Raw genomic sequence first — 25,580 nt, 5'->3', positions numbered from 1 at the left:
TAAAGAGGGGGAGAGTCGCAGAGTTTGCTGAATTAAAACACTGCACGGCATTACGGCAGCCACAAAGCCGCAGGGAACAGAAAGGAAAGCGGAAAGGAAAGGAAGGCACCGAGTTCTCTGCAGTTCGGGGTGCGCAGCGCTAAGCCTAACGCAGCCGCACCGCGGGACCTCCTCAGCTCACCAACGCCGGCCCCTCGCACGAGCCGCCCCGATGAAGGTTTCCCGCCCCGAAGCGCCCCCCAGCGGCCACCCGACACCGCAGCACGCGTGCGTGCGGGCCGCGCGCGCCCCCCCTCAGCCACTCGCGCACGCGCCCCCGCTCAGGCCCCGCCCCCTTTCCGCGAAGTCCCGCCCCTCTCCGCGCCGGCACGCCGAGGTGGGTACGGCGGGGCCGCGGCCCGATCGCGCGGCACCAGGGAGGGGCGGGGCCGTCGCGGGGCCCGCGGGCCGCTCGCGTGACGGGAGGCGGCGGCGGGGGCATGGCGGGGCGGCGGGAGCGTCCCGGAGCGGGGAGGAGCCCGAGCGGGAGCCCCGCGGAGGCGGGAGGCCCAGCCCGGGGGAGGGTTAGGGGAAGGGGTGGCGAAAGCCGGAGATCTGCGGGCCCGCCTCTGCCCTCGATGAAATTTAAATCGCTCGGGGCTGCCGGCTCGCGGCGGGCTGCGCGGGGACGGGAGGCTGCCGCCGGAGGGGCCGGTGTCGGTGTCTCGCCCTTCGCAGCGGCCCGGGCGCGGCTCCCGCAGGTTTCAGCCGCACGGCGCTCGCCCGCGAGCGATCATGTCGTCCTTCGCCAAAGGTAAGCGGGTGCCCCGCGCTGTGCCCCGCTCCGCTCCCCGCGGCTCCTCCCGGCTCTGCCCCGCGGACGTGGCCGGAGTTTCGGCTTCCCGTATTGCGAAACGGAGATCGTTTCAGGAAGAAAAATCACGTTGGCGCTTCGAAGGCTTTCCCTGCTCTTCTCTTTCCGCGCGCGTTCCTAACGGGGCGCGCGTGCTTTGCCGCGTTCTCGGTGCAAGCCCACGCGGGCCTACGGGATGTCGCGCTGCCTGTAGTGGGCATCCGTGGGTCTTCTGCGAGGGGAGCTGGGAGGAAGCCGAGCGCTTGGCAGGCTCCGGGGAGCCGCTGCAGCTCTCCCACGGATGTGCAGCGCCGGGCAGAGCTGTGCTGTGTGAGCGCACCGACAGGTCGCACGCGAGGCGGGGATCGCGCTGTGGCAGCGCTGAGATAATTCCCTTCAGACTGCGAACGCGGGATAGAAATAGGCTCGGAACCCAGCTTCTGAGGGGAATTGGCTTATCTTGGCCTCCTGCTGAAGGTCTCCGTCTTGCAGCAAGCAGTGACGACCCGCGTGAAAATTTCTGCTCAGATGGGCTTTCTCTGTTAGCTGTATCCCCAAAGGACAGAGAAGAATAAAGGGAGAATCTCCTGGGGGGCATTCCCCCATAGGGTCTCTCCCTTTCTTAGTCTACTGGAGGCATTCCCCTATAGGATCTCCCCTTTAATCAGAAAAAGGAAGCTGGAGACACTCCTCTGTCTCTTTTGGGGATAAAGATAACTGAACAAGCCTATCAGAGCAGAAATTTTCCCTGCATCACCAAGAATCTGATGGTGCTGAAAGCTTTCTTTTAAAAAGTATACGGCCCTGAGCTTCTCTGCTGTTATCCTGAGAGACGTTGCTGGTGTCAGGTGGTATTTTTAGCACGAGCAGCTCCACTCAGAATTGCACTGCGTAACCTCGCAGCCCTTGGTGTGTGCAGCTGGCAAAGAGCTCCCTGGGCTACAAGCCTGTGGGCAAGCTTGTGCTGACGTGCTTTATTAAGGGAAGAGAATCTGTGAGTTTCACTTCATGTATGCTTTGCTGTATTGTATATTGACAAACGTGGCCTGTCGTAGTAGAAAGAAAAAAGTTTATAAAGGCTGAGCGGGTGCTCTCAGTTCTCAAGTATCAAGCGAAGGGGTGTTTGTTAGTTTTGTGTGCTACAGCGTCGGTATTTATGAGGCTTTTATCCCTGTCAGGGATAAAAATTGACTTGAACTTTGGAGCAGAGCTGGTGGAAGTTAAGGCATTTGCACTGTACCATCAGACCCGAGTTCACGAGCAGAGTGCTTAAAGTTCAGCTGCGTGTTTTAACTTACGGATCAGCCTCCTGGATCTTTGTGAGAGCGGGCTGGCTCCAAGGAGATGTAAATAATTCTTTGCTGAAGCTCTTCCCTCATGCTTATTTGGTTTGCAGAAGGAATTAAAACTTGTAACCCTCAGCCCAAACAGATCCTCTCATTTCCCTAGGAGGACTTGTTGCTTGACTTGACCCTGTGTGCCGTGTTCCAAGGCAGTGAAATCCTCCTCAGAGTGAGAACAGAGGACTGTTGGGGCAGCAAAACTAAGCTTTATTCGTTCCCCTTTTTTAATATCAAATAGGGATGGCAGAGAGGTGATACACTGCAGTTGAGGAAGTCTGTCCCTTACTTTGTTTCTGATCGTTCACAAAGACCCCATTACAGTAGCTTGATCTTTCTTCTTTTTCCCTGAATGTCAGTTATAAAGCCATGCATGATGGACTTGAAAATGCCCCACCATTTACCTTGGTGTGAGGGCAGTGGCAGGTTAGCTGTGAGATAAGGGCACAAAGCAAAGTAGAACCTGAGGGTGTGGGTGGCAGGGTCTGAATGAAATCCTACCGGTGGCTTAACTGAGGGAGCATTTCCTGCTGAAGGCATTAAGACTACTTGTGTGTGAAGAATACTGATCCTGTGAAAGTGAGTTTTGGCCGAAACCTGAGGCCGATGGCTGCAGAACTGCTTGGAGAAGGCATTTATTTTCTAAAGTAATTTGGAACCCTATGATAGCTCTTCCAGCACCCCAGCCTCCCATCTGACTTTACAGAGGCAAAGTTACTGCTTTCCATTGCAGCTTCAGAAAATGTCACTTGCTGATAGAAAATGACTGCTTTTAGCAGTGCAGTTGCACTGGCCTTTCCGTGTCCTCCTTGCAATTATGGTGAAGGGGGAAATAAACCTTAACCTGGGCTGTTAAATTTAACAGCAGCTCACAATGGAGGACTGCAGCTGTCCTCCTGCAGTCAGTAGGCTGGAGTGCATAAACACCAGCTTCTTCCCCACAGTCCCCAGGGAACAGCAGCACAGGAGTTTGGAGCACTTGGACCAGTGCTGCTCTCCTAGCGCTGCTTACAAAACCTTTGCAGAGGGCCGTCATTCCCCATTCCAGTCCAAATTCCACTATGCACCTGAAGATAAATGCTTAAAAACCTCTGGCTTGCAACCATGGGCAGCTGGGTCCTGGCATGCTGGGTGAGACCAAGTAGTTGTGGAAATGTCCCCCAGAGCCAAAGTAGCTGTGGGCCGAGGTGAGGAGCGGCCTTGCGGTGGGCTGACTCGCAGGAGCCTGGCTTTGCTGCTCTGCAAGGACCTTGGTGATCCAGCACACTCAGTAAGTCTTGGATCTCACGCAGAAAGCTAGGCCGTTATCATGTGTTTACTTTTGCTGTGCCTCATTTTGGTTTGTTTGTGCTATTACTCAGTCTCTAAATGCTTGTTATCAGGGAGAGACAAGTCTTTTGGCCACTGTGGACTAACAGGATTCTCCCACGTATGTGGCAGCCTGGGGAAGTCACTCGTGGCTCTGCCTTAAGCAGAACACGATCAGCAACGCGGATGCCGGTCCCTGTTGGGTACTGATGAGTTTCTGCTGGATGTGTTGCATCATAGCAGGAGGTTCACGTGTTTTACAGGCTGATGAGCTGCTGGAAGTGGACGTCCTTGCTCTGGCTGCAGCCATGTATTGCAGCACACATTTGGAAGGGGTGCAGACACCTGGAAATATCTTGTAGCTGTTGTACTCCCAAAATTTAAGCGATGTTTCAATCTGTGTGGGCTCAAAGCCTGTGAGCGAAGGCACAGCGCATGCAGTGGCTCTGCGCTAAGGTATAAAGCTGGTACAGATCTCCTTATCCTTCTGCAGGAGGTGGTGAGCCTTAAGGAAGAGCTCTTGTATTTCTCCATATTTCACCTGGGAAGGGATACCTACCAGGCTATGAGCTGCTCGTACTGCCAAACGAAGGGCATGATTTAAAAAACAGACCTATTGTTAATTGTACTGTTCCTCTTGAGCTCAGCTTTCCCCCTCCTCGCAGCACAGAGAGCTCTGCAGCGCTCGCCTCTTGTTTTGTTTCCTTTTCCTTACCTGCAAAATGATGCGGTCAGGAAAATGGCTTCTGTGGCTTTTGGAGTCACTCTCACTGAATTTGAGGCCGTAGGGTACTTTGATTAAAAATAAACAAACAAACAAAACATAATCAGAACTGTATTAAAATGAACTGCTCTTGACTTTCTTAGGCATCCAGCAGTCCTTAATGCATGTTCCAAACAAGAAAACTTGAAACATGGCCGCCGCTTCTAACAGTATTTCCTGTCACTGTCACTCGGTTCATTTGCAAAGTTTGCTCCTGTCCCTTTTTGCATTACTATTCACGGTTTCTAAATCCCCACTATGTTTGGCAAGGCAGCACCTCTCTGTGTTACAGAGAAGTGATTGCTCAAGGGATTTGGCAGAAATTAAATTAACTGAGGTCTTTAGAGAACGTACTGGGAATGTCTTTTGAGAAGCCACTCACTTCAAATGCTTTCTTCTGGAAAATAAAGCGGAGTTATCTTCCATTTCTTTCTGTGAGGTGCTTTGACAATGTGGACTTCACCATATAGTCCATTTGTGTACTTATTCTTTTTCACTTTTAGGGAGCTTATCACTTTCGAAAGCAAAACAAATGCTGAAGTGATAGACGGACTAATTCTCTGGGTTGCTTAGTAACTTGAAGTGCATGCTGTAGTGTGAAAATACTCATATGATAAAGTAAGGGAATATTTACTGGAGCAAACTGAGGATTGTGTGAAAGTGCACTCTTTAAATAATTAAACCACGGTTTTATTTGCTTGTGTGAACAGAAGGATATCCTTGATCGCAATGTTCTATATAAAATACATATTTTAGTGAATGGCCTTTTCACTTTTTTTACTTGCTAAAGTATGCAGATGTGGTAGGACATGAATTCTTTAGCTGCACAGCAATAAAAAGAGTACTGTTATGGATATCTGGATGTTTCTTGCGATGGATCGTTGATCTTTGGGGATTTTCTTAGGGTTTTGAGGGAAGGGCTGTTGCTCATTGCTCCCAAGTTAAGGTCTGTTCTCCAAATTACTAGGAATGAAAGCTTTGGATTCCTGAAGTGCTAGTACAGTAATAAAATGAGATTAGGTCATGTGACTTGATTATATATATGCGGGTCACTCAAAAAGTAATGCCCCCTAGTTCTTTCTGGTGAAACTACAACAGATGCAAAGAGCAGAATAACACTGTTTGGTAGAGTAAGTTCTTGGCTACAGAACACTATTTTTTGACATACAAATTATCTAATGCTGGTGGTGGAGAGTGAGCTGACTGAGAGACTCTTCATTTCCTGATGTGGCAGTTGTTTGTGGCCATCCAGAACATGTCTTTCATATCGCTCTTGTCACTGCTGAAACTCACCACCCACCTCACTGTGCTCACATCTGCTGTTTGGTCTCCATAAATGCTCAGCAAGCATCGACAAATGTCAGTGGGTACAAATATTTCCTCATGGAGGAAATCAGTTCCACACCTTTGTGTCACAGGCACTCCCATTTTGGATGCCATTCGGTCAGACTGCCCCTCTGCTGCCGTCTGTCACACAGCAACAACGTGTAATGGAGTATTGGTGGGAAGGTTCAGCCTCTGCTGCCATCCCACCAACATCTGCCTCTGATGTTGTGGGACGAAATAATGAAGTAGGAGGCATTACTTCCGGAGCAGCCCCCATATATTTACAAAGGAAATACGAAAGCTGTCTGTAGTATAAGTAGGTTAGTTTTATGTATTCATGTACTCACTCCCTTGAACTCATGTATTTCATTTTCATTGAAGATTTCAGCAAAGCAATGTCCCAGGCTGGCCCGTCGCAGTTCCAGGAAGTCATTCGGCAAGAGCTGGAGTATTCCATGAAAGTAGAACTTGATAAAATACTTGCGACTGCGCCCTCAAATGAGCTAGAGGTAAGTCTGTTAGAGGCAGGAGATGGAAGCAAATTTTATACAGGGGGACAAATCACAGCACAGCAGTCCTTATTTATAGGGTGTTCTCTAATCCCGTGAAGAGTAGCGTGGCTACAGTGTCTGTAGGAGACTTCAGTTCCATACAAAACACATGGCGGAGTTATTACCTAGTGTTTAATCATCTTTAGTTATTAACGGTTCTCTGTAATCCATTACAGATTATATACAGGAAGGGTAAGACTGTTATCCTAAAGATTGGGCCAGATTCTTCTGGTTATAATTTTGACTGAAGACCTTTTAGCTTTCCAAAATGTGTTGGGCATTTTTTTGGTTTGATTTTGTTGTTTTCTAATGTTGAGCTTTAGTGAAGAGGGTCTTCTGGCACCTTTTTACTTAAAATTTAGTGCGTCTGTACTTCATATGTGGATAAAATTATTCTTGGGAGCATGCTTTATATCAAGTTTGTAATAATGCTTCCATGATCTAATAGGTAAGCAATAAATACCTTTGTTAACAAACGCATTTCTTTTTTGTAGCACACTAAAAAGGACCTGGAAGGATTTAAGAAGCTATTTCATAGATTCCTACAGGAGAAGGGACCATCTGTGGACTGGGGGAAGATTCAGAGACCACCAGAAGATTCTGTAAGTTGCGATTAAGTGACGTCTGTAAGAACATAAAGCTGATAATTGCTGCTTGCAACAAATGCTGTAGTTGCCTGGAGAAAATAGAACTTCCATGGTTCTGTAAGATCACTTAGGATGACACTTGGGGTCCTAGCTGAGACATAATAATTTACAGACATATGTTGTGTATGTTCATGGACATCAGGTCCTGCTCAACATATGCATTAAGATCCAGTGTTATTTTGTTAACTGTTCCTGAACAGGGGAACTGAGTGGGACAGATGCCGTCTTACCATTCGGTACCTTCTCTTGAGTGAATGGTAATTCTTGTTAAAGAGCTAGTAGGAAGGACCTTTGTTGTCACCCTTTTTTCCTGCCTGTGAAAGAAGGTGGCATGCCTCAGATGAGACTGTTTCCAGCAATCCGTTCTGCTAAATAATTTGAAAGGGACATATGGCAAGTGGGCTGGGTTATATAGCTCGTTTAGCAACTTCTGTAATCTAGAGCAGCTCAGTAGAAGTGAGGAATCTGAAACTAGCTGTTGACTGTAAGGTTTTTTGAGTGTCATTTTGTAATGCCATCTATGTTGTTATAATGGATAACCTTCCACTTGAGATGCTGCTGAGAAAGCACTAATAATGTTTTTTTGGCAGTGTTTAGTACTGAAATAAACACTTCCCATTAAGCCTAACCTCATTTTATTGATTCATCTGTGGCCCAAGGCTGTTCTTTTGACTCTTGCATAACGAATGGTGTAGTTGTGTTACAAATTCTTGCTTTTCCCAATGTAGCAATCTTGGCACGGCGTGAGACTTCTGTGTCCCTACACACATTTGTGGTTTCCCTTTGCCTCTGTGGTGATTCAGTCAGGGCTCTGTTTGCAACTGAAAGACAGGCTGTCCAGTTACTTCCAGAACAGATGCAGCACTGCTTTCTAAAGCATTGATGAATGATGCTGTTTTAGAGCAAGGATAGGGTTTTTTCTGAGGCTGAGTGTTTTCTTTTGACTTCGGAAACACGTGATGTCTGTCTCTTCCGCACTGTAAAACTGAATGAAATGTTGTTTTGGGGAAAAAAAACTCCACCTTGAATAAAGAGGCCAAGGTAAGAAACTGGAGTTCTAGGTGACATGTCTTACAAGGAGGGCTGCAGAAAAGGGGCTTGCTTTTAGTCTAGAGAAGGCTGAGGCTTCAAGGAAGCAATCACTCTTTTACATATGTAAAAAGGTACCTGCAATAACGCAGGGAATAAACTGTTCTCTGTGTCAAGATAAGGCCTGGGATTAAATGACAGCAGTTTGATGCTAATGAATGGACTGCTCTGTAGAGAGGGAGAGCTGTTGTCCATTTTTAAAGTTTTGTACACTTTCATTGAAAAAAAATTCAAGTTCTGTGAAGGACTGAAAATTACTGGGTAGGATATTGGGAGCAAATGTCAAACAGGAGGGATGAGAAAACATTAAAATAGGTTGTTGGGGATTCCCAAGCAAGGCAAGCTGTTTGAAAAGGTCTAGCCTAAGGTCACAGAGGCCTGAAAGGATGACAGGATTTGAGGTGGTATCTCTGTTCTTCCTTATGGCCTCATGTTCATTTCTGGCTCATGCTCATTTCTGTCACTCAGCTAGGAAGCAACTTTTGTCCTGAAATGTGAAAATATACAGTAAAGACACATGCACCATCCTATTGCTTTGGTTCAGGTGAGATGCATGTTTGTTCTTGGCTGAAATTCTGCTTCCTAGCATGAGCTCCAAATTGCATAGCAGAAAATGTCACAGAGGAAAGCTAGAGAAAAATACCCTCAAACAAGCTTCCTTCCCATGCTGCATGTGAATACGTACTGACATACACACATACATGTACATGTAAGCACCCAAAAATGCAACCAAGACTTTAACAGCTTAGAGTTCATGAATAGGTTGTGGCGTACTTTGGCTTTGTCTTCTAATTTTCTATTTTACGGGAAGTATTTCTGAGATTCAGGTTGGGTAGGAAAGCTGTTCTAGGATTCTGTCCAATGCTGTGACTCTGCTATATGGGAGAAGAATTTCTGATCAGACTTCATGGGTCTTTCTTTATCTTCATGGATAATGTTTTATCCACAGTTCTTTGAATGTAATTTTCTGTTCTTTTGTGAAATAGCAATGGACAAGTCAAGATTCCTGACAGCAGATTGCAGTGTAAGAGTAACTGTGTTTTAATATCCCCCCATTTTTCTCCTTCCTGTTTTTAGTATGACAGCTAACAACAGCGGGCAAGCAAGTTGCAGGCTTTAGATGATGAACCCATTCAGATGAACCCATTTGTGTGGGTTTACCATGTTATGTTGATAAACTTCTGACTTGTTTTTTTCAGTCCAGATGCTTTCCTTCTGTATGTCTAAAGGCTTACAGTGGTAGCTGACCCATTTCTATTAGTCTTCAGAGAAGAAAGTGTGCACTTAAAATCCTGGTTAACTAGGAGACAAAGTAAAGAATGTGAACACAGCGAGTGTAATTTAATCTTACTGATGTAGATTGCAGTGATCAGCTTGTTTGACTTGGAAGCAGTAGCAAAGCCCTGCTGGGGGCCTCTGAGGAAACTGCAGTGATCGAGTTAACCTCAGAGTAGCAATGCAGACCCTCATCCTTGATGTGAAGTGAACATCTGAAGCAGTTCGAGTGTGAGCAAGTTGTGCCAGGGGAGGTTTAGGCTGGATGTTAGGAAACATTTGCTCCACTGAAAGAGTGGTGAAGCACAGAGTGCCCAGGGGGGTGATGGGGTCACCATCCGTGGTGGTGTTTCAGAAACGTTTTGATGTTGTACTGAGGGATGTGGTTTAGTGGGGAAATATTGGTGGTAGGTGGGTGGTTGGATCTTGGAGGTCTTTTTTCCAACCTTGGTGAGTCTGTGACGTGAAGGAAAAGGAAAAAATGACATGCTTTTAATCAAAACTAAAATGTCTTCCTAATCCTGAACTCTAAAAGCAGGTCTGAAGGGTTCATTTTTGCTCTTTCTAAAACTGTCCTTTGGTGCTGAGTAAATGTTACCTTGTTTTTCTGTGACTACAATATTGACTAATATGGGTGTATTCTTTTCCTGTCTACCCATGGTGATGGCCTGATGCTCATTTTGTCTCTGGCAAACTCTCCCAAATATCCCTGCTGTAGGAGTGTACTTCTGTAATCTGTTAGTCACACTCCCAGTGTTGCCTCATGCAAACTGTTCCAAAAATCACTTCTGTGACACTGTCTGCAGATCTGAATGGAGCTAGATATCATCTCAGAGGAATCCCAAACCGCAGCTTCAAGGCTTGTTTGAAATGACTAACACTGCAATCATGCATCTGTAAGTCCTGTCATTCCTGCCCAGTTTTATTCCTGAGGTATTTTCTCATCGGCCCTCTTTTAACAAGTCCACTGTTCCAAGCTCTGAGTGCAGGAACTGATTTTTATTATTCTGAAGCACTTTCTACTCTTGTGTATACGCTTGTAGTTGATGAGGCAGTTCTTTTGCATTTTAGAGCCTCTGCATGCCTGCAACTGCTCAGTAATAGCACCAATACCTAGCAGTCCAGATGCTGGAAGGATCCTGCTTGAATTTGAATTCCTAACATTTCTTGTTCTCTGAATTAAAGATCCTTCAAGATCCAGGGCTTCATTTCCAAGTTGTCATTTCCAACATTTGTGCCAAAAGAAACTGAAATATTTAGTAAGGCTGAGTTACAAATTTTGTGTTGGAGCCACAGCAAATGAAATAAATCCTTGACAAGAGGGTTTGGGTAGAATTGTTGATTTCACTGGGATCAGTTTTTTCTCTGAGCTTTCTGCATAAGCTCATTTCTAGTGCAATAGTGAAGACCAAAAAGGGGTGGTTGGCACTCCAGCAAATGATTTTGAGGCAAACTGAGCAGCAGTCTCTATTTTTGGAGAGCTGTGCTATGCATGATGGAAGGAGAACATAGTGAGACTTTAAATCTTTTTTTTTTCTTTCTGTTTTTCAGCCAACACCTGAACACTGGGTGTGACTCCTGTCCTACCCAGCTACATGTTTGAAATTCACTGGCAGCCTAGTAGGGGTGGTGTTGACCTTGGAGTGGGTAGGAGATGTAACAACAGTGTGTGCTCAGTTCTGGATATCTGCTATCAGTTCCTGCATTCGTGACCCCTTGTGCTGTATCAGCTGGCCCTGCCTTTCTGACAAATCCATGATTATAACCTTTGGGATCTCTTACCTTCTGTAGTTTGTTCAGATACATCCTACACTGCTGAAAAGCTGTCTCTGTGTCCTGCCTCTCTCATTTGTTCTACACACTCCCTTTTGAAAATACAGCAGAATAAATGGACTGTGGATAGAATAAACTGACTCTGAACAGATGGCATTCCTGAACGGATGTGCATTTGAAGTAAGAAAGGAATATTGTACTGGATAACAGGCAAACAGAACTGAAGCTTTTCAACATTCTGCAAAACTGCTATCAAAGATCCTTGCAGAAGATTGCTAAGGGATTCTCTTGTATGTAGTTTTCCTTGTAGCTGAAAGGAAGGGAAAAAGGAAAGAAAGGGGTGTGGGAGGTGCAAAGGGCTTTCTGTGGAAATCATTTTGCCTCAAGTTTGTTGCATGTTCTTCTGCGTTATTCTTATCTAGCATGGCAGTAGTTGTTGTAAATTAGGGCTTAAGGTTTAAATCACTTCTATGCGAGTATGGCACAACTGATGAAAATGGTGATGTTTCCTGTTGGATCTAGAATACTGTACATTATTTGTATCCCTTCTTTCTCTGTTCTCTCCTAGCTTCTGGTTGAATTTCTTGTGAAAAGGTTCAATTCTCTTGAAGGTTCCTTTGAATTATTCTGTCCTTTTGATCTGCAGCGAGGAGATGACCAAGACCCAACATGCAAATTCATTGCCATGCTCATCTCCAAGCTGTGGCTTTGCTCCAGGCATTACCAGCCTTTGTGGCCTTCCAATTCTCTCCCTCTCACCTGCTGACTGGCCTCAGAGTACTTTCATGGCACTAAGTGTGTGTGGGTGTGTCATGTTAGCAGCAAGCCAGCATCCTGCTCTGAACCAGCTGAGGCATCTGTGGGAGCAGGTGAAGTCTTCTCGTTTGCAACACTGTCCTGTCAGGGAGCACTGAACTTGTCGTGCAGAAAATGCAGTGAATGCTGTTTTAAAAGATCACTTTCTGATGGACACAAGCAGGGCTGCTGCTGTAGCTTTGGTTGGGATTATTGTAGTTGTGCTCACGTGCTCTGTGGCAGGAAGAGAGACATTTGGAGATGCTAAGGTGTTGCTGAAGCAAGATCAGTCTAGCGTGTGCCTTCAAGTTGCAGAACTGCTTGCTGATAACCAATTGCTGGAGCTGTTCTTGCTGCGGTCTTTGTGCAGTTTTGCTTGGGTCAGTTACCTCAGGAATATGCAGGGCATGCCATGCAAGATCTCTAGGTTTGCTGATGGCAAGCTCCACAAACCTGTAGCATCTAGTAATTATTATCAGGACAGCTGTAGCTGGTTGGCAATCCCTTGAGGTACGATTATGGGAGTGAGAACATTATTACTTCTGTCAGGAAGGTTGCCATCCAAGCTTCCTATTCAGTTGACTTGATAATCCAGCCTTTCTGCCCAAATAGGAAAGGTATGGCATGTATAATGTTTTCTCATTTCCTCATACCCTAAGTAGCTGACTTTTTCCACTCCTCATTTAGTCACCTCTTAATATTTTCAAGAGACTCTTTGTTTCAGAGCACATAACACGTGTATATGATAAGCCGTGTATGTTCTGTTTGTTTTCTTGTTTTAAATGCCAGTCTCCTGATTCTCTGCATCTCGCTTTCTGGAAGAAATGAGCCTCTCAGCTAAGTTATAAATAAAACAACTCTGTAGACTTGAAAGCTTTCTCTGTGTTAATTTAACTGAATAACTCTATTGCTGGTCATAAGTTTCCTGCTGAAGGGTTGTAGTGTTCCTCCGTAAAATAAAGTGACTGTGCAGGCAATCTGAAACGGTCCTGGTTCAGTCTGGTAGATGTGGGTATTTAGGAAGTGGCTTTGACGTGGTGTTTGTCCAGGTTGCCACAGCTGCCCTGTCTTGTAACCTTCTCATCCTGGTGTTCTTTGGGCAGTCGTGGCTTATGCAGGTGGCAGAATGACAACAGAGGCCAGGATAGATGCAAGTGACGGGAATCAGTGCTTAGTAACCCTTGGACTGCATGGATACAGCTCAGGGCTATGGAGAACAAATACCCCTTGCAGAGGAGGAAGAAGAATATTTGAGAATGCCTGGAGAGATGCAGATTCCTGCTACAGATGGGTAGGTCCAGCTTCTCACTTTGCAGCTCGCCTCCTGTAGTAAGCTGCTATGGTCAGTCTGCTTTCTGTTGTACTCCTTCTCTTCCAGCACATCCAGAGTGAAGGAAGACAAGCTGTGTCAAAGCAGTGCAGCCTGCTTTATTCCTTTTTTCAGCAAGCAGGAGACATTAGAGCTCACATCTCATGCATTTTAGAGGCAGAGAACATGCTACTGCAAAAACAGGCAATTTCCAGGGCATTTTCCCTGTGTAATATTGCAATGTCACATAAGTGCAGATGTTGTTCATTTACCAGAAGTACAAAGTTCAGGTAGACTATTCTTTCAGATAGTTTGTGGGGTTTTTTTTTTTTAGGCTTTGATCAGGTTTCTGAATAAAAAACAAAAGAGCATAATTCTTTTCAGCACGTTTACTTGCTGGATTTGTTTATCAAACATACTTTAAGTAAGGAAATAGCAAGATGTGGATCGATATCTGTGTTGAGGCCATGTTTGCCTCTGGAGTTTGCAGTTTCCTTTAGGAAAAATTGTTTCCTAACAGCCTGACCAACAGACCTCACAGACTTGACAGGTACAAACCCCAATTAAAAAAGAATTCTCTTTAGAGGCTTGCCTTCAAGATATCTAAAGCCAGAGGAGCTCACAGTCAGCAAGCTGTGCCTGCTCCTCAGGGCATGATATTGTGGTGTGGGGGTGTGGGACAGACTGGGCTGGGGGCCAATGATCCCCACCTCCTCAACACAGCCCTCCTGGAGCTCCTGCTAGGGAAGCCAAGTGCTGGGGCTGCCTGTCATGGGGCTTTTAGCCCAGGGCTCACAGTCGCAGCTGAATTGCTCTGGAGCCACATTTGGCTGCTCCCAATTTTGCTTATCCTGGGTTATCCATCTTTTAAGCCTTTGCTGAAGTAGGACTGTGGAGGTGCTTCCAAGATCCTGCTGTAAAATTTAAAATGCGAAGAGGAATGTTTTGATAAGACTTAGTGGTCTTACATTGGTGTACTGGCATTTTATTTCTTGTTATTTCAGGTCTTTCGCCCCCGTGCCCTGGGACTCCATTCATTTCGAGCTGTCACTTTATCTTCCACCTTCCTCCCTCTTATCAGCCTCAGCTGTCTTTTTCCTTACTTATTTCAACCTTCTGCCTTCTCTGGATGATGCAACTGAACATAATTTATAACCTGGAGGCAGAAGGTTGTGCCAGGGTTCAGGTTGCAAATAGGCTGCAGCTAGCTAGAGGTCAGAACCAGCAAATAAATGTAGGGGAGGGGATGGGCAGCACTGTTGGCTGAGGAGGGGGCAGCAAGGCAAGCAGGGATGAGTGTTCCCCTTCTACTAAGTCCTTCTACTAAGTCTGCCTTACCTCGCCTGTGTCTCATGGAGCAATACGTGGTACAATCCTGTTAGCAGTGGACACTGTGACTGGCTAGGAAGATGTTTGTGATTAGAACACTTGTTTAATTTCTTGATGTTGCCAGATAATTTTTTCTTTTTTGCCTAGAATGAACTCAGTCACACCCTCACACGAAGAAGCTGGAAAGATGTACTCTATTGCTTCCTTAGAGGAGCAGTCAGACTAACATACCTTTCAGTAGCACAGATGATATACAATGGAATCTTGCATAAATTACTGGCAACTGTATAATCAATGAATGTACAGATGATATAGTTATGAGATATACCAGAGAGCTTGGCTATGCAGTTATACCAAAACAGAATAGATAGAATGCTTACCCATGTCCTGGGCTCACTGCAGAACTCCAGAGGAGGGATCTCCAGAAGAGATCCTTCCCCACTGGTGGTCAGCTCTTAAATGGATCTAGGAGAGGTGCAGCCAGTCTCCACCCCTCCCAGCAGCACAGGAGAATTGCCTTCACCTGTGTTCCTGTGGCTGACTGACTCACTGCTCGCCTCAGGTGATCAATCAGAGGTTCAGGCCGTGATTCAGCAGTTCCCATACAGTAACAAATTCTGAAGTTCTCACTTGAAGCCACGCATTTAAAACTGTCAGGCTTTTTAAGCAAGGGATCTTGGAGAGCTGTTTTAGACAAGATAGTTAATAAGGAAGGAGCCCGTTGTCCGCTCTTCATTTGAGGTAGCAGCAATCCCGAGCGGTTGTTTTGATTTAGTACACTTTTTTGTGGCTCGTGTCAGACAGGCATTGTTGTTTAGGTGTTGTGAGATTTCATAATCTCAAGATTTGGAGTCAAAACTGAGAAACTGTCTGTCAAACTACTGGGACCCCCTGAAAGCATTACTTGAAAACCACCCCTTGTAGATACGTGAATCAAATTGTGGCGACAAAGGTAAATTTGTAGGGATCAAACTTGCGGCTGTCCTAAGGTCAGCTGAACTTAATGATTTGGCTGACAAATTTCCCCTCGTCTTTTATTGATGCACATAAATCTTACTGACAGGTCTATCTGAAATGGCATTTTTTCTACTGCTATCATCTGTGGATTAAATGGAAACTGACATGCCATCATCACCTGCTTTGTTTCCTCAGTTAATTCCTTTCTCTAGGGAACTTGGATGCTAGCAGATGACTGCAGCAGTGGCGGTGTTACTGCTTGCTGCCTGAGCCACGATAACACTTTGTTTCCCTTCTGGCTAGTTTGCTGAAAGGGTGAAATAAAAACTGTAACCACCATGTCTGCTACTGTGATGTACTGGAAAGTGGAGGCTTCAATGCATATGATTTCCCTTTTCATAATAAACTCTTACAAGCAAAATCACCCTCACCTTGAGTGCAGGGATAATTTGAAAACAGGATAGTTTGTGCCTTACTCATAAGGTTCCTCACCTTACTCGTGAGGTGCTGTCTCAAGGATTTTTAGCATAGGGAACTTCTATTGCTTTGAAACACAGGGAAGTACAGTGAGTCCAAACTTACCGGTAGGTAGCAATGCAGGAGCTTGGTAAAGAGCATGTAGATTGAAACATTTCTATCATTAATGGGGCTTTCAAGTCCAGTTAATTGCTTGGGGTTTTTTGAAGTATGAATCTTAAGCACTGGGAACCATTTCTAGGTGGAATGAATCGAAGCAGCTGCATCACAATCTTCCTGGGCCAGTTTCCACTGTTTGAGTAATGGCAGTTTAATCAGTCATTATGCTGCAGCTTGCGGAGTGATCTTTAAAAATACACCTTACGCTTTGCAGATACTGCATGAGGCAGAATATCCTTAATGTGAGGGATGTGCTCTAATCTGCCACCTGTGGCCTGCTGGAGCTGCACAACTTCTCCTCTCTATTCCTCACATCTGAGTAAGAAACGTGATTCTTGCTCCAGCACAACGTGAATTTCCATTGGAACCCCAGCGTGATGTGCCCCAGGCTAAAGCAGACTTCTGAAACTGCTAAGCACATGTTTGTCTTTGGTAATCAGCTGTGGATTTTACACATCCCTTATCAGCACAGAAGTAATTTGTTATTGCTAGAATACATACAGCACTGAAGCACAGGGACTTTTCTTCCAAAGAAAATCTCTAGAAGGGCAAGTTAAAAAACAATTGTATTGATTTTGCTCTAACACTGTTGGCATGGTACTTATCATTGCATTATTAGCTGTGTTTCCTTGACTTAGGTGGCTTGGATTACACAGAAGCAGTGCTTAATGAAAGGCATGCTGGCTTTCATTACAAGCCTGATTTTGCTCTCCGTCACCCTGAAAGCAGCCTATACTCTTTTTATACTGCTTTTAAACTTGCAGGATATAGCTATCAGCAAGGTAGAAGGCTTTCTGTGAGGTTTGATGTGAGCTGGTAAACACATCCTGAAAATATCGGGATGAGAACTAGGAACTTTCTGTCTTCCATTTGGAGAGACAAATGATTATACAGGTTAGTAACTGGAGTAACAGTTGGCTTAGACTGAGTCAAAGAACCAGCCTTTTTGCCAAGAATGTTGCCTCTGAAAACCTTAGTGCAATGTATCAAAAAAACTGGTGTGACTATGCTGCTTGAGGATGGAAAACTGGGACAAGCGTGCAAAGCCTGTGCTCTTAAATTGCATCCTGGCTGAAGGGGGACATCTTAACGAGGAAGGGTTAGATGGGTCACAAAGAGACCCTCTCCTGTAGGACAAGAAGGGGGGTGTGGTAACCAGCACAACTGGCATAGACTTCCTCTGTATCCCCTTCTCACTACTGTGTCAGTTTCCCCTGTGTGAAAGAAGAGACTGAGACATCTTGTCTGGATGAAGCTGACGGTGGCTGGTCTCACAAAGCTGCAGAGCTGCTCAAGAGAATACGTTGTTGTAGTATCAAGAGAATCAGGTTGTTGTAGACTCATTTTGCAAGTGTTCTACCATGTTGTAAATGATATAAGAGAATGAGGGTATTCTTAGCAAATTTTAAGATTTGAAGTTTCTAGGAAAGAGCAATTTCACTACAAATATCTGACTTTAAATAAACAAATTACTTTCTACAGATCCAGCCCTATGAGAAGATAAAGGCCAGAGGACTGCCCGATAACATTGCTTCTGTCTTGAACAAGCTGGTGGTTGTGAAACTAAATGGCGGCTTGGGCACAAGCATGGGTTGTAAAGGCCCCAAAAGTCTCATTGGGGTGCGGAACGAGAACACCTTCTTGGATCTGACGGTTCAGCAGATTGAGGTAATTTTTAATATGCTTTGAGTGCTGGTGTGGATGCTTCAGGGGATCTGTGTGCTTGAGACCTACTCTGAAACCCACTTAGAGCTGAAATTCTTGCCAATACAGAAACCCTTAGTGTGACAAATCTGGACGCAGTTAAGTGGTCATGCTTTCCCTTTTTGAGATAAGAGGGAGTTGGAATCCAGTTCTTGTTTTGCGTGCTGGCTTTTGGAGCTGTACTTTGGATTAAAGCATTCCCTGTCTACATGAGATGAAGCAAGATGCACTGAAGCATCTGAGCCATAGGAGAGATCACAGTGGAGACTTACCAAAAGAGTGAAGGAAAGGGAGCTTGGTCACCATGCTAGTGGTAAAGCAGAGAACCGCTTTGGAAGGAACAGGCGGTAGTGATGTGCAGCACATGTGCACAGGACAAAAAGGACGGAGCAATTGGGGATTTATATCTGTCCTATCTGCACGTTACTGGAAGTGTAGCACAGCCTGTGTGCACCAACCCTGAACAGTGGTGGTTGTGTCCTGGAACACAAGGCATCAGATTGTGGAACTGACTTCTGACTCTTCCAGATGCAGGTCTGGGGGTGGCTTTTCTCGTGTCCCTTGGAACAAAGCTCTTCAGAGCAGCTCAGAGTTCCTTGTCAGATGGAAACACTCATGATGGAAGTGCTGGCTAGGATTTTCCTCTGAGGAAACAAGATAAAAGAACAGCTGCTGGTGTTGAGAGAGGATACTTCATTTAGGATTTTAATGCTGAATATTCCTCTCGCAGCAGATACTTAAGATGGTCATTGGAGTAGGAGATGCGGTGTGCCTGTTCCCTGCTTTTTAGGTCTCCAGTCATTCGTGCCTCTGTGTGGTTTTTGTTTGGAGTGGCTCTCCCATGTATGTGAGCTACTCCAATAGAAGACTTACATTTTTATCCAACTAATGCAGCTTTACTCTTCCCTTCTTGCGGGTGCTTTCTCAAAAGGATCACTGTGGTACAGACTCTACTAGATGTGAATGATCCCAAACATTTCCCATCAGATGAAGGTGATCTAATGCACCAAGTTTTCAACCCACTGCAGTTTTTGTGGTTTTTTTGCACTCCCCTTGGTGAAAAACTATCTTGTTTTCCCATGTGTTTCCTTTTCCTGTGCTATCCACACGGGTGTTTTTCAGTTCTGTTTTTCAGATGTCCAAATAATTAAACACTGTAACATTTTATCCATTATGTACTGCTGATACTCTTCCATCTCACAGCTTACCAAAAAGGCTCAAAATTGCTTATTGTGCAGAAGAGTTTTTGCAGCCTCACAGACTTTACTAATTTGGGGGAAAGCGAGCCTTTTGTAACCAACAATTGGCTGAAATTTGAAATAATCATTTGCAATGCTCTTGAAATCTTGAATCTTCATGCAGATTTAGAAACAAAGATCAATTATATGTTAATTAACATGGTCATTACCTTAGATACTTCACAAGATTTTGTTTTCCTTCACTTGATTTATTAACGTATTCAATTAGCGTAGAAGTATTCCTCTTATCTAATAGTTAGACAAAGCAGACTGGAATTAATAAGTTTCCTTTTTCCACAAATCCTTAGGTGTCAGGAGTTAAACATTCATGCTGAATTTACCATTTCTTTCTCATCTCAGCACTTAAACAAAACCTACAACACCGACGTTCCTCTTGTTCTTATGAACTCCTTCAACACGGATGAAGACACAAAGAAAATCTTGCAGAAATACAGTCACACCCGAGTGAAAATATATACCTTTAATCAAAGCAGGTATAAACAACTTTTCTATTTGAGTGGAAGGGAACATACCTTGCATTTCCTTATGTTCCAAATGGTTTTTAGTTTGAGGCAGTAATAGGGACTTCTACACCCATATTCAATCTCATTTTCTTGAAAGACTGAAATGTCAGTGTTAAGTAGAGTCAAAGGCAATGCATTGGAATTAGAGAGGGATTCTGGATGGGGCACAGCCTCAAGAAATGTGTGTAACAGAGTACTGGATGTTGGCCACTTGATTCCTGAATTTGCTTTTAGGATACCAGGGCTCTGGTATCCTCTCAGGGAGATAGAACAAACTCTTAAAGTGGCTGATGATGTAGGAAGTGTATGTGGCGTGCTGTAAAGCTGCATATCAGAGGAAAACTGCTTGGTCTGAGAACTGTGGTTTTAAATCCTTGACTGAGAGATTGCATTCTGCAATTTCCTAGCTATAGCTCAGGATTTGGATGAGTCTTCCAATTCAGAGTACTTACGCTAACCTTGAAAGCCTGGAGTCAAAAGTGTACAAAGAAGCCCATGCAGTTGAATGTTAACTACTGTGTTTTTGTTTTATTTGGTGCTGTTCTGGCATTGGTGGGAACTTAAAGAAAATGTTGTCTTCCCAGGTATCCTAGAATTAATAAGGAAACTCTGCTGCCAATAGCGAAGGATGTATCTTACTCAGGAGAGAATACGGAGTGCTGGTATCCCCCAGGCCATGGAGACATCTATGGCAGTTTCTATAACTCTGGTCTGCTGGATAACCTTATTGCAGAGGGGAAGGAATATATTTTTGTATCCAATATCGATAACTTGGGTGCTACAGTGGACCTTTATATTCTGAATCATCTAATGAACCCACCCAATGGAAAACGCTGTGAATTTGTCATGGAAGTCACCAACAAAACCAGGGCTGATGTGAAGGTAAATGCAGATAGTTGTGTAGCATGTCTGAATGCCTTCACGTTGCTGCAAATGTAAGCCTCTTGTCTCTTCCCTATGTGTGAATTCAGACACGCATTAAATCTTCTTATAGCTATTTCAGGCACCTTTTAACACGTCAGCTGTGGTCAATTTGAGTGGCACACAATCAGCAAGTTTGTAAAGTTTTAATTAAAGGAACAAATTGGATCTAGGTTCTGGGCACCAGCAGACAGGGACAGCTTGAACTTGGCTGGTTACTGAAGATGATTTCCACACAAAATGAGTCATAAGCTCTATACCTTCTCCAAACCGTCACTTACACGTGGCAGAAGTTTGGGGATGGTAAAAGCAGCAGTTGTATTGCTACTGACTGAAAACTATAAGCTCTTTATGCAGCTGTAAATGAGTGCATTATGCAACTCAGCTTGTCGTGGCTGCAAATCCGCTCCTGCCCCAGCCACCTGACTTTGCACGAAGTGCAGTTTGACACCTTGTCCGATGTTTAGGCTGTTAGTCAAGTATTGCTAGCAGACAATAATTTGTCACAACAAATCTGTCATAACAGAACTTTGTATCTGTTCTCTTAAATAGGATAAGGGGAACATGATTTTCTCCCTGTTCGTTAGATATCAAAAAAGTCCTCTAACTGCTGCATAAAAATACAGAGCTTCATCCATGGAGGGTCCAGGTTACTGAAGTACCACTTGTCTCTTTAGTAAATTCCAAGAGAGCACAACTAATAGACTTATTTAAATTTTGCTCCATAATCTAGCAAACTGGTGCCAAAGGTGGTTTTTGACAAAAACAGCATTTGCAAAAGATTCCCAACAACTTTCATTAACAGAAATAACTGTTCTGGTGATCTGAAATGTGATCATTTGACAGCTGTAATTTAAACTTGCTCTATAATTAGTAACCCAGTGAACACAAGTTTTCACTGAGGCTCAACTTTAAATGGCACCAAAGCAGTGTGTGTGTTTAGGGTGGGGGGATGGTTTCTCTGCTGACATCTCATGAACAGGACCTAAAGCTGCTTCTTTAACCCCTGCAGGGTGGGACACTCACGCAATATGAAAACAAACTGAGACTGGTGGAGATAGCTCAGGTCCCAAAAGCACACGTTGATGAATTCAAGTCTGTCTCCAAATTCAAAATATTCAATACGAACAATCTGTGGATTGCCCTGTCTGCAATTAAAAGGCTGCAAGAGAAAAATGCTATTGACATGGAGATCATTGTTAACCCAAAGGTAATCAGCTGGGAAGAGTTTAGAGCAAACAGACTCTAAAGAAGTACTTCTTTATGTAACTAAGCAAGGGCTGCTGCCTTCAAAAAGGAGCTTGTGTGCTGCTAAATGCAGCAGTGAGTTAAGCTGTGTTAGCACCCAGTTCCTTCACCTGCTGCTTGTTTACGTGAGCTTTCTCTTCCAGACTCTGGATGGAGGCTTGAACGTTATCCAGTTGGAGACTGCAGTTGGTGCTGCTATTAAGAGTTTTGAGAACTCTCTGGGAATAAATGTACCTCGTAGTCGTTTTCTGCCTGTTAAGACCACATCTGATCTCCTGCTTGTGATGTCTAATTTGTATAGTCTTAATGCTGGATCTCTAACAATGAGCGAGAAGCGTGAATTTCCAACCGTTCCTCTTGTCAAACTGGGAAGTTCTTTCACAAAGGTAAACTCCTATACTTATGCTAAGTTTGTGGTTTTTTTTTTTCCTCCCTCTGTATAAAAGTAGTCCATAGCAACAAATACATTAAAAATGAGGTTTGCTTTTCTCTACCTGACCCAGAACGCCTCCAGGGACAGGGGATCCCCCACCCCTGAGCAATCTGTGCCACTGCCTCACCACCCTTATTATAAAAAACTTCTTCCTTATATCCAATCTAAATCCTCCCCTCTTTTAGTTTGAAACCACTTCTCCTTGTCCTGTCACAGCAGACCCTGCTGAAGAGTCTGTCCCCTTCCTTCTTACAGCCCCCCTTTTGATACTGCAAGGCTGTTCTCAGATCTCTGTGGAGCCTTCTCTTCTCCAGGCTGTCAGTGTAGATTCCAGAAGGACACTTGAAATGAATTTTCAGGAAATTCCCATGCATGTCTTAGACCACAAATGGGTTTAAAACAGGCGGTTTTTTCCTTTCCCCCAAAGGTTCAAGATTACCTGCGGAGGTTTGAAAGTATTCCAGATATGCTGGAACTGGATCATCTCACAGTTTCAGGCGATGTTACATTTGGGAAGAATGTTTCATTAAAGGCAAGTACCATCTTACCTCTCAGGTTGGCTTTACAGCTGTGGGTCCAGGCTCCTCAGTTTGGGATTCTTGCTTTCTTGGAGCTAACCAGTTTAGCTTCTTTCTCAATGCTGCTTTAGGATCTGTGGCACTTATGTTTGTGTGTCTTGTAGCTGTGATGGTAAGCTGTGTTACCAGCTAACATGGTAACATTTTTGCACCAAAAAGCAAGCAGGCAGGATAGAAGCACATACAGCAAGCATTAATATTCAAATAAGTTATCACCTCTGCTTGTAATCTGATGGTATGTAATATGCTGGCATAATTACAATGCTGCCAATATTGCTTGCTTTAAACCTCTGTGCAAAAAACGTCTTTGCAAAAACAGCTGAAATACATACAGGATCTGTCTGCTTTACAGCTGAAACTTAAACTGATCCTCCAAACAACACTAAATGTTGACTTGGAATGAGCTAATCTATAGCAGTGTTTCTGAACGCTTGCTTTCCTCTCTGTGAATGCAGGGAACAGTTATCATCATTGCAAATCATGGCGACAGAATTGACATCCCAGCTGGAGCTGTACTAGAGAACAAAATCGTATCGGGCAATCTTCGGATCTTGGACCACTGAGCCAATGGAATGGCACGGCCGGTTCTGCAGACTGCTTTGCTAACCAGTCATCGTGGAAGAACCTTTTAAGCATTAGAAATAAGTACACAGAGGGCCTACACTTTGTCATCTTCACAGTACCCTGCAGTATTAATTTTAAGTTAATTTCTCTTGTTTATCTTTTTAAGCAGATACATAGCGCAATGGATGTGCGTAAGTGATGTTTCAGACCTTAAAGAGATTCTGTAACTCAGTTAATATAACCTTGAAGTGCAATACTGTTTGTCTTGAGGTAAGATGGACAGATCTACTTTGCTAAGTTCAGAGGCTTGCCTCTTACACGTAGCTGTTTTGAATTGCTTCTGCTTTGAACTGCAGAAATAAGCTGTGAAGCAATACATGTGGGACATGGTTAGCTACTCATGCAGCTTTTCTTTTAATGAAGTGTAAACAGCAGGCACAGTTGAACAACCAAAAGTTTCAGTACTGCTAAATGTGCTGTTAAAAACCCTGTAGTTCATGTGCTCGCAAATATCCCAACCTATAATCCTAACCCCCCCACAAATGATCAGTGGGATTCCTATTGCAGTCATACTGTATGTCACCATACTAAGGCAAGGCTGTCAGTACCTCCCTTCTGTATCATGAGAGAGTGGGCATCACTGATGTTCCAAACTCACCCAAAGAACCTAATACTTGAGAAAAATGCCTCATTATCCACCTGTGGTGTTTGCTTTTCACATCCCATTTAAGACTGGATCTCCCATTAATATCTTGATCCTTGATCTGCCCTCTTTTCAATAAATTGATATAGTCACCATGATGTAATTCATGTTCATGTTGTCACAGCCACTTACTTACGTTCATTATCTTCTCTTGACTCATTTCTAAATTTTTACAGAAATTGAAATCCCTCTCCTGATCACTGTTGATTTCTTAATGTTTCTCTTGTATTGACATGCAGACAATTTATTTTATAAGCTTATTAATAACACTGGTATGTATCATTAAAGAAGTTGATCTTTAAAAACAACTGTGATTTTATAGCTTTATTTTGACTGACAATTAATGACATCTGTTACGCTAACAGATAAGCATGCCTGTCTGAAGAAACCATAGGCACACACACACTGTAAGACAATTCCATCATACATCATCATCACAGGGTTAGGCACTCAGACCGTTCAGGTAAAGAGGTGTGAGGTGAAATACACAGGCACTTTTACTTAGTACTGGCAGCGTCCAGTCTTAAAAGGTAGTATAAAAAAAAAAAAAAACAACCTCTTAATTTCAGTTGCACCTTCCTTAAGGGTACAACCTTTTACGAGCAGCCTAAAAACTTTAAAATGCTTCCTGCCCCATTTTCTGTGTCCTCCTCCGTCTCTATAGAGCTGTTTTATCTTTAAAAGGGGGGCTAAATAGTGGAAAAACTCACTGTACTTACCCTAGTGTAAGTGGCAGTGCCCAGTCAGCGGTGGGGTAGCCGCAGGAAGCCATCCACACATCAGCCTTTTTACTTCCTTCGGGTTCCAATCAATGCTCAAATCCATCCTGCAGTAATGGCTTCAGTGAACAGGCGCATTTTTAGAAAGTCTCCTCTTCAGCCGGCAGTGCAGAGCTCAGCTGTGAGAAATACCCTGAAACAGGACTGCTCCCTAACAACTCTGAATCCTATATGCAAGCAAAAGACATTTATTCATATAAAGTTCTGTAAAAAAATAAATTTTGGAACAGTATAGTTTTATAGAGAAAAACATTTTCTACAGAGTTCCAACTGCAAGATTTTTTTTCTTTTTATGTTGTACCATCATTAAATAAGGTGGGACACCATGTGAATTCCATTGCACTAGAAGAAATGCAAAGCATCTTTTTAATATAAAGATATACAGAGCATTCTAGACAACTACAGCTGTGTTACAGCTATGTGTTCTTTTGGATTTGGTCCAAAGAAACCTGAGTCTGTTTCCAGAGAGAACGAAAAACATTGCACAGACAGCTGATCACTTGTTTCTTGCTGAAGGACACCAAAAGATCACTCCCTGCAGCTCACTCTGAGCCTAGTTTCCCCAGCTATCAATAGTGTCCTTTCTTGGACTCTGTTCTTCAGTATTCACCTCACAGTCGTCACGCTTCTTAGAAGAAAGTCGGTCTGTTGTCAGAGCCAAGCGACTGCTCCCAGTGGATTATCACCTCTTCTGCTCCCAAATTTCAGCCATGTTTAGGTCTAAGTTGTTAAGGCCTTTCAGAGCTTGAAGGTTTCCAGTGTAGAAAGCTACATCTGACGTAACCAGTCTGCATTGAAACGCGCACCAAGGTTAGCACCTGAGCTTAGTGAATCTACCACCAATATTTAGAAAGACTACGACAGATTATTTAATGGATCAGGCAACCAGTTACAACAATACATCTTTAAATACTTTGCTTGGATTAAGTATATTAAGTATCAGTTCAAAACTCAGTGC

The 25,580-nt window shown here is 44.0% G+C and overlaps 2 protein-coding genes across 3 annotated transcripts in view; one reads left to right on the top strand and one right to left on the bottom strand.

Moving 5' to 3' along the window:
• The first annotated feature begins 561 nt into the window (after positions 1-561).
• UGP2 (UDP-glucose pyrophosphorylase 2) lies at positions 562-24,151 on the top strand. The gene is made up of 10 exons (XM_010706457.3): positions 562-793; positions 5,951-6,078; positions 6,615-6,722; positions 17,413-17,598; positions 19,233-19,366; positions 19,981-20,278; positions 21,330-21,527; positions 21,709-21,951; positions 22,426-22,530; positions 23,032-24,151. Exons 1-10 carry the CDS (start codon positions 775-777, stop codon positions 23,137-23,139), a joined length of 1,527 nt encoding a protein of 508 aa, XP_010704759.1. The 5' UTR covers positions 562-774; the 3' UTR covers positions 23,140-24,151.
• Position 24,152: 1 nt separating this feature from the next.
• The window catches only part of VPS54 (VPS54 subunit of GARP complex), a 44,485-nt gene continuing 43,057 nt past the window's right edge, over positions 24,153-25,580 (bottom strand). For both annotated transcript variants that reach the window (XM_085218790.1, XM_085218792.1), the window contains exon 24: positions 24,153-25,410. In XM_085218790.1, the coding sequence (XP_085074916.1) occupies positions 25,305-25,410 (106 nt within the window). In that variant the 3' untranslated portion in view covers positions 24,153-25,304. The remainder of the gene's footprint in view (positions 25,411-25,580) is intronic.

This window comes from Meleagris gallopavo, chromosome 2 (assembly GCF_905368555.1).
Source record: "Meleagris gallopavo chromosome 2, MGAL_WU_HG_1.1, whole genome shotgun sequence".
NCBI lineage: Eukaryota > Metazoa > Chordata > Aves > Galliformes > Phasianidae > Meleagris > Meleagris gallopavo.
This window is presented reverse-complemented; position numbering and strand designations above follow the sequence as displayed.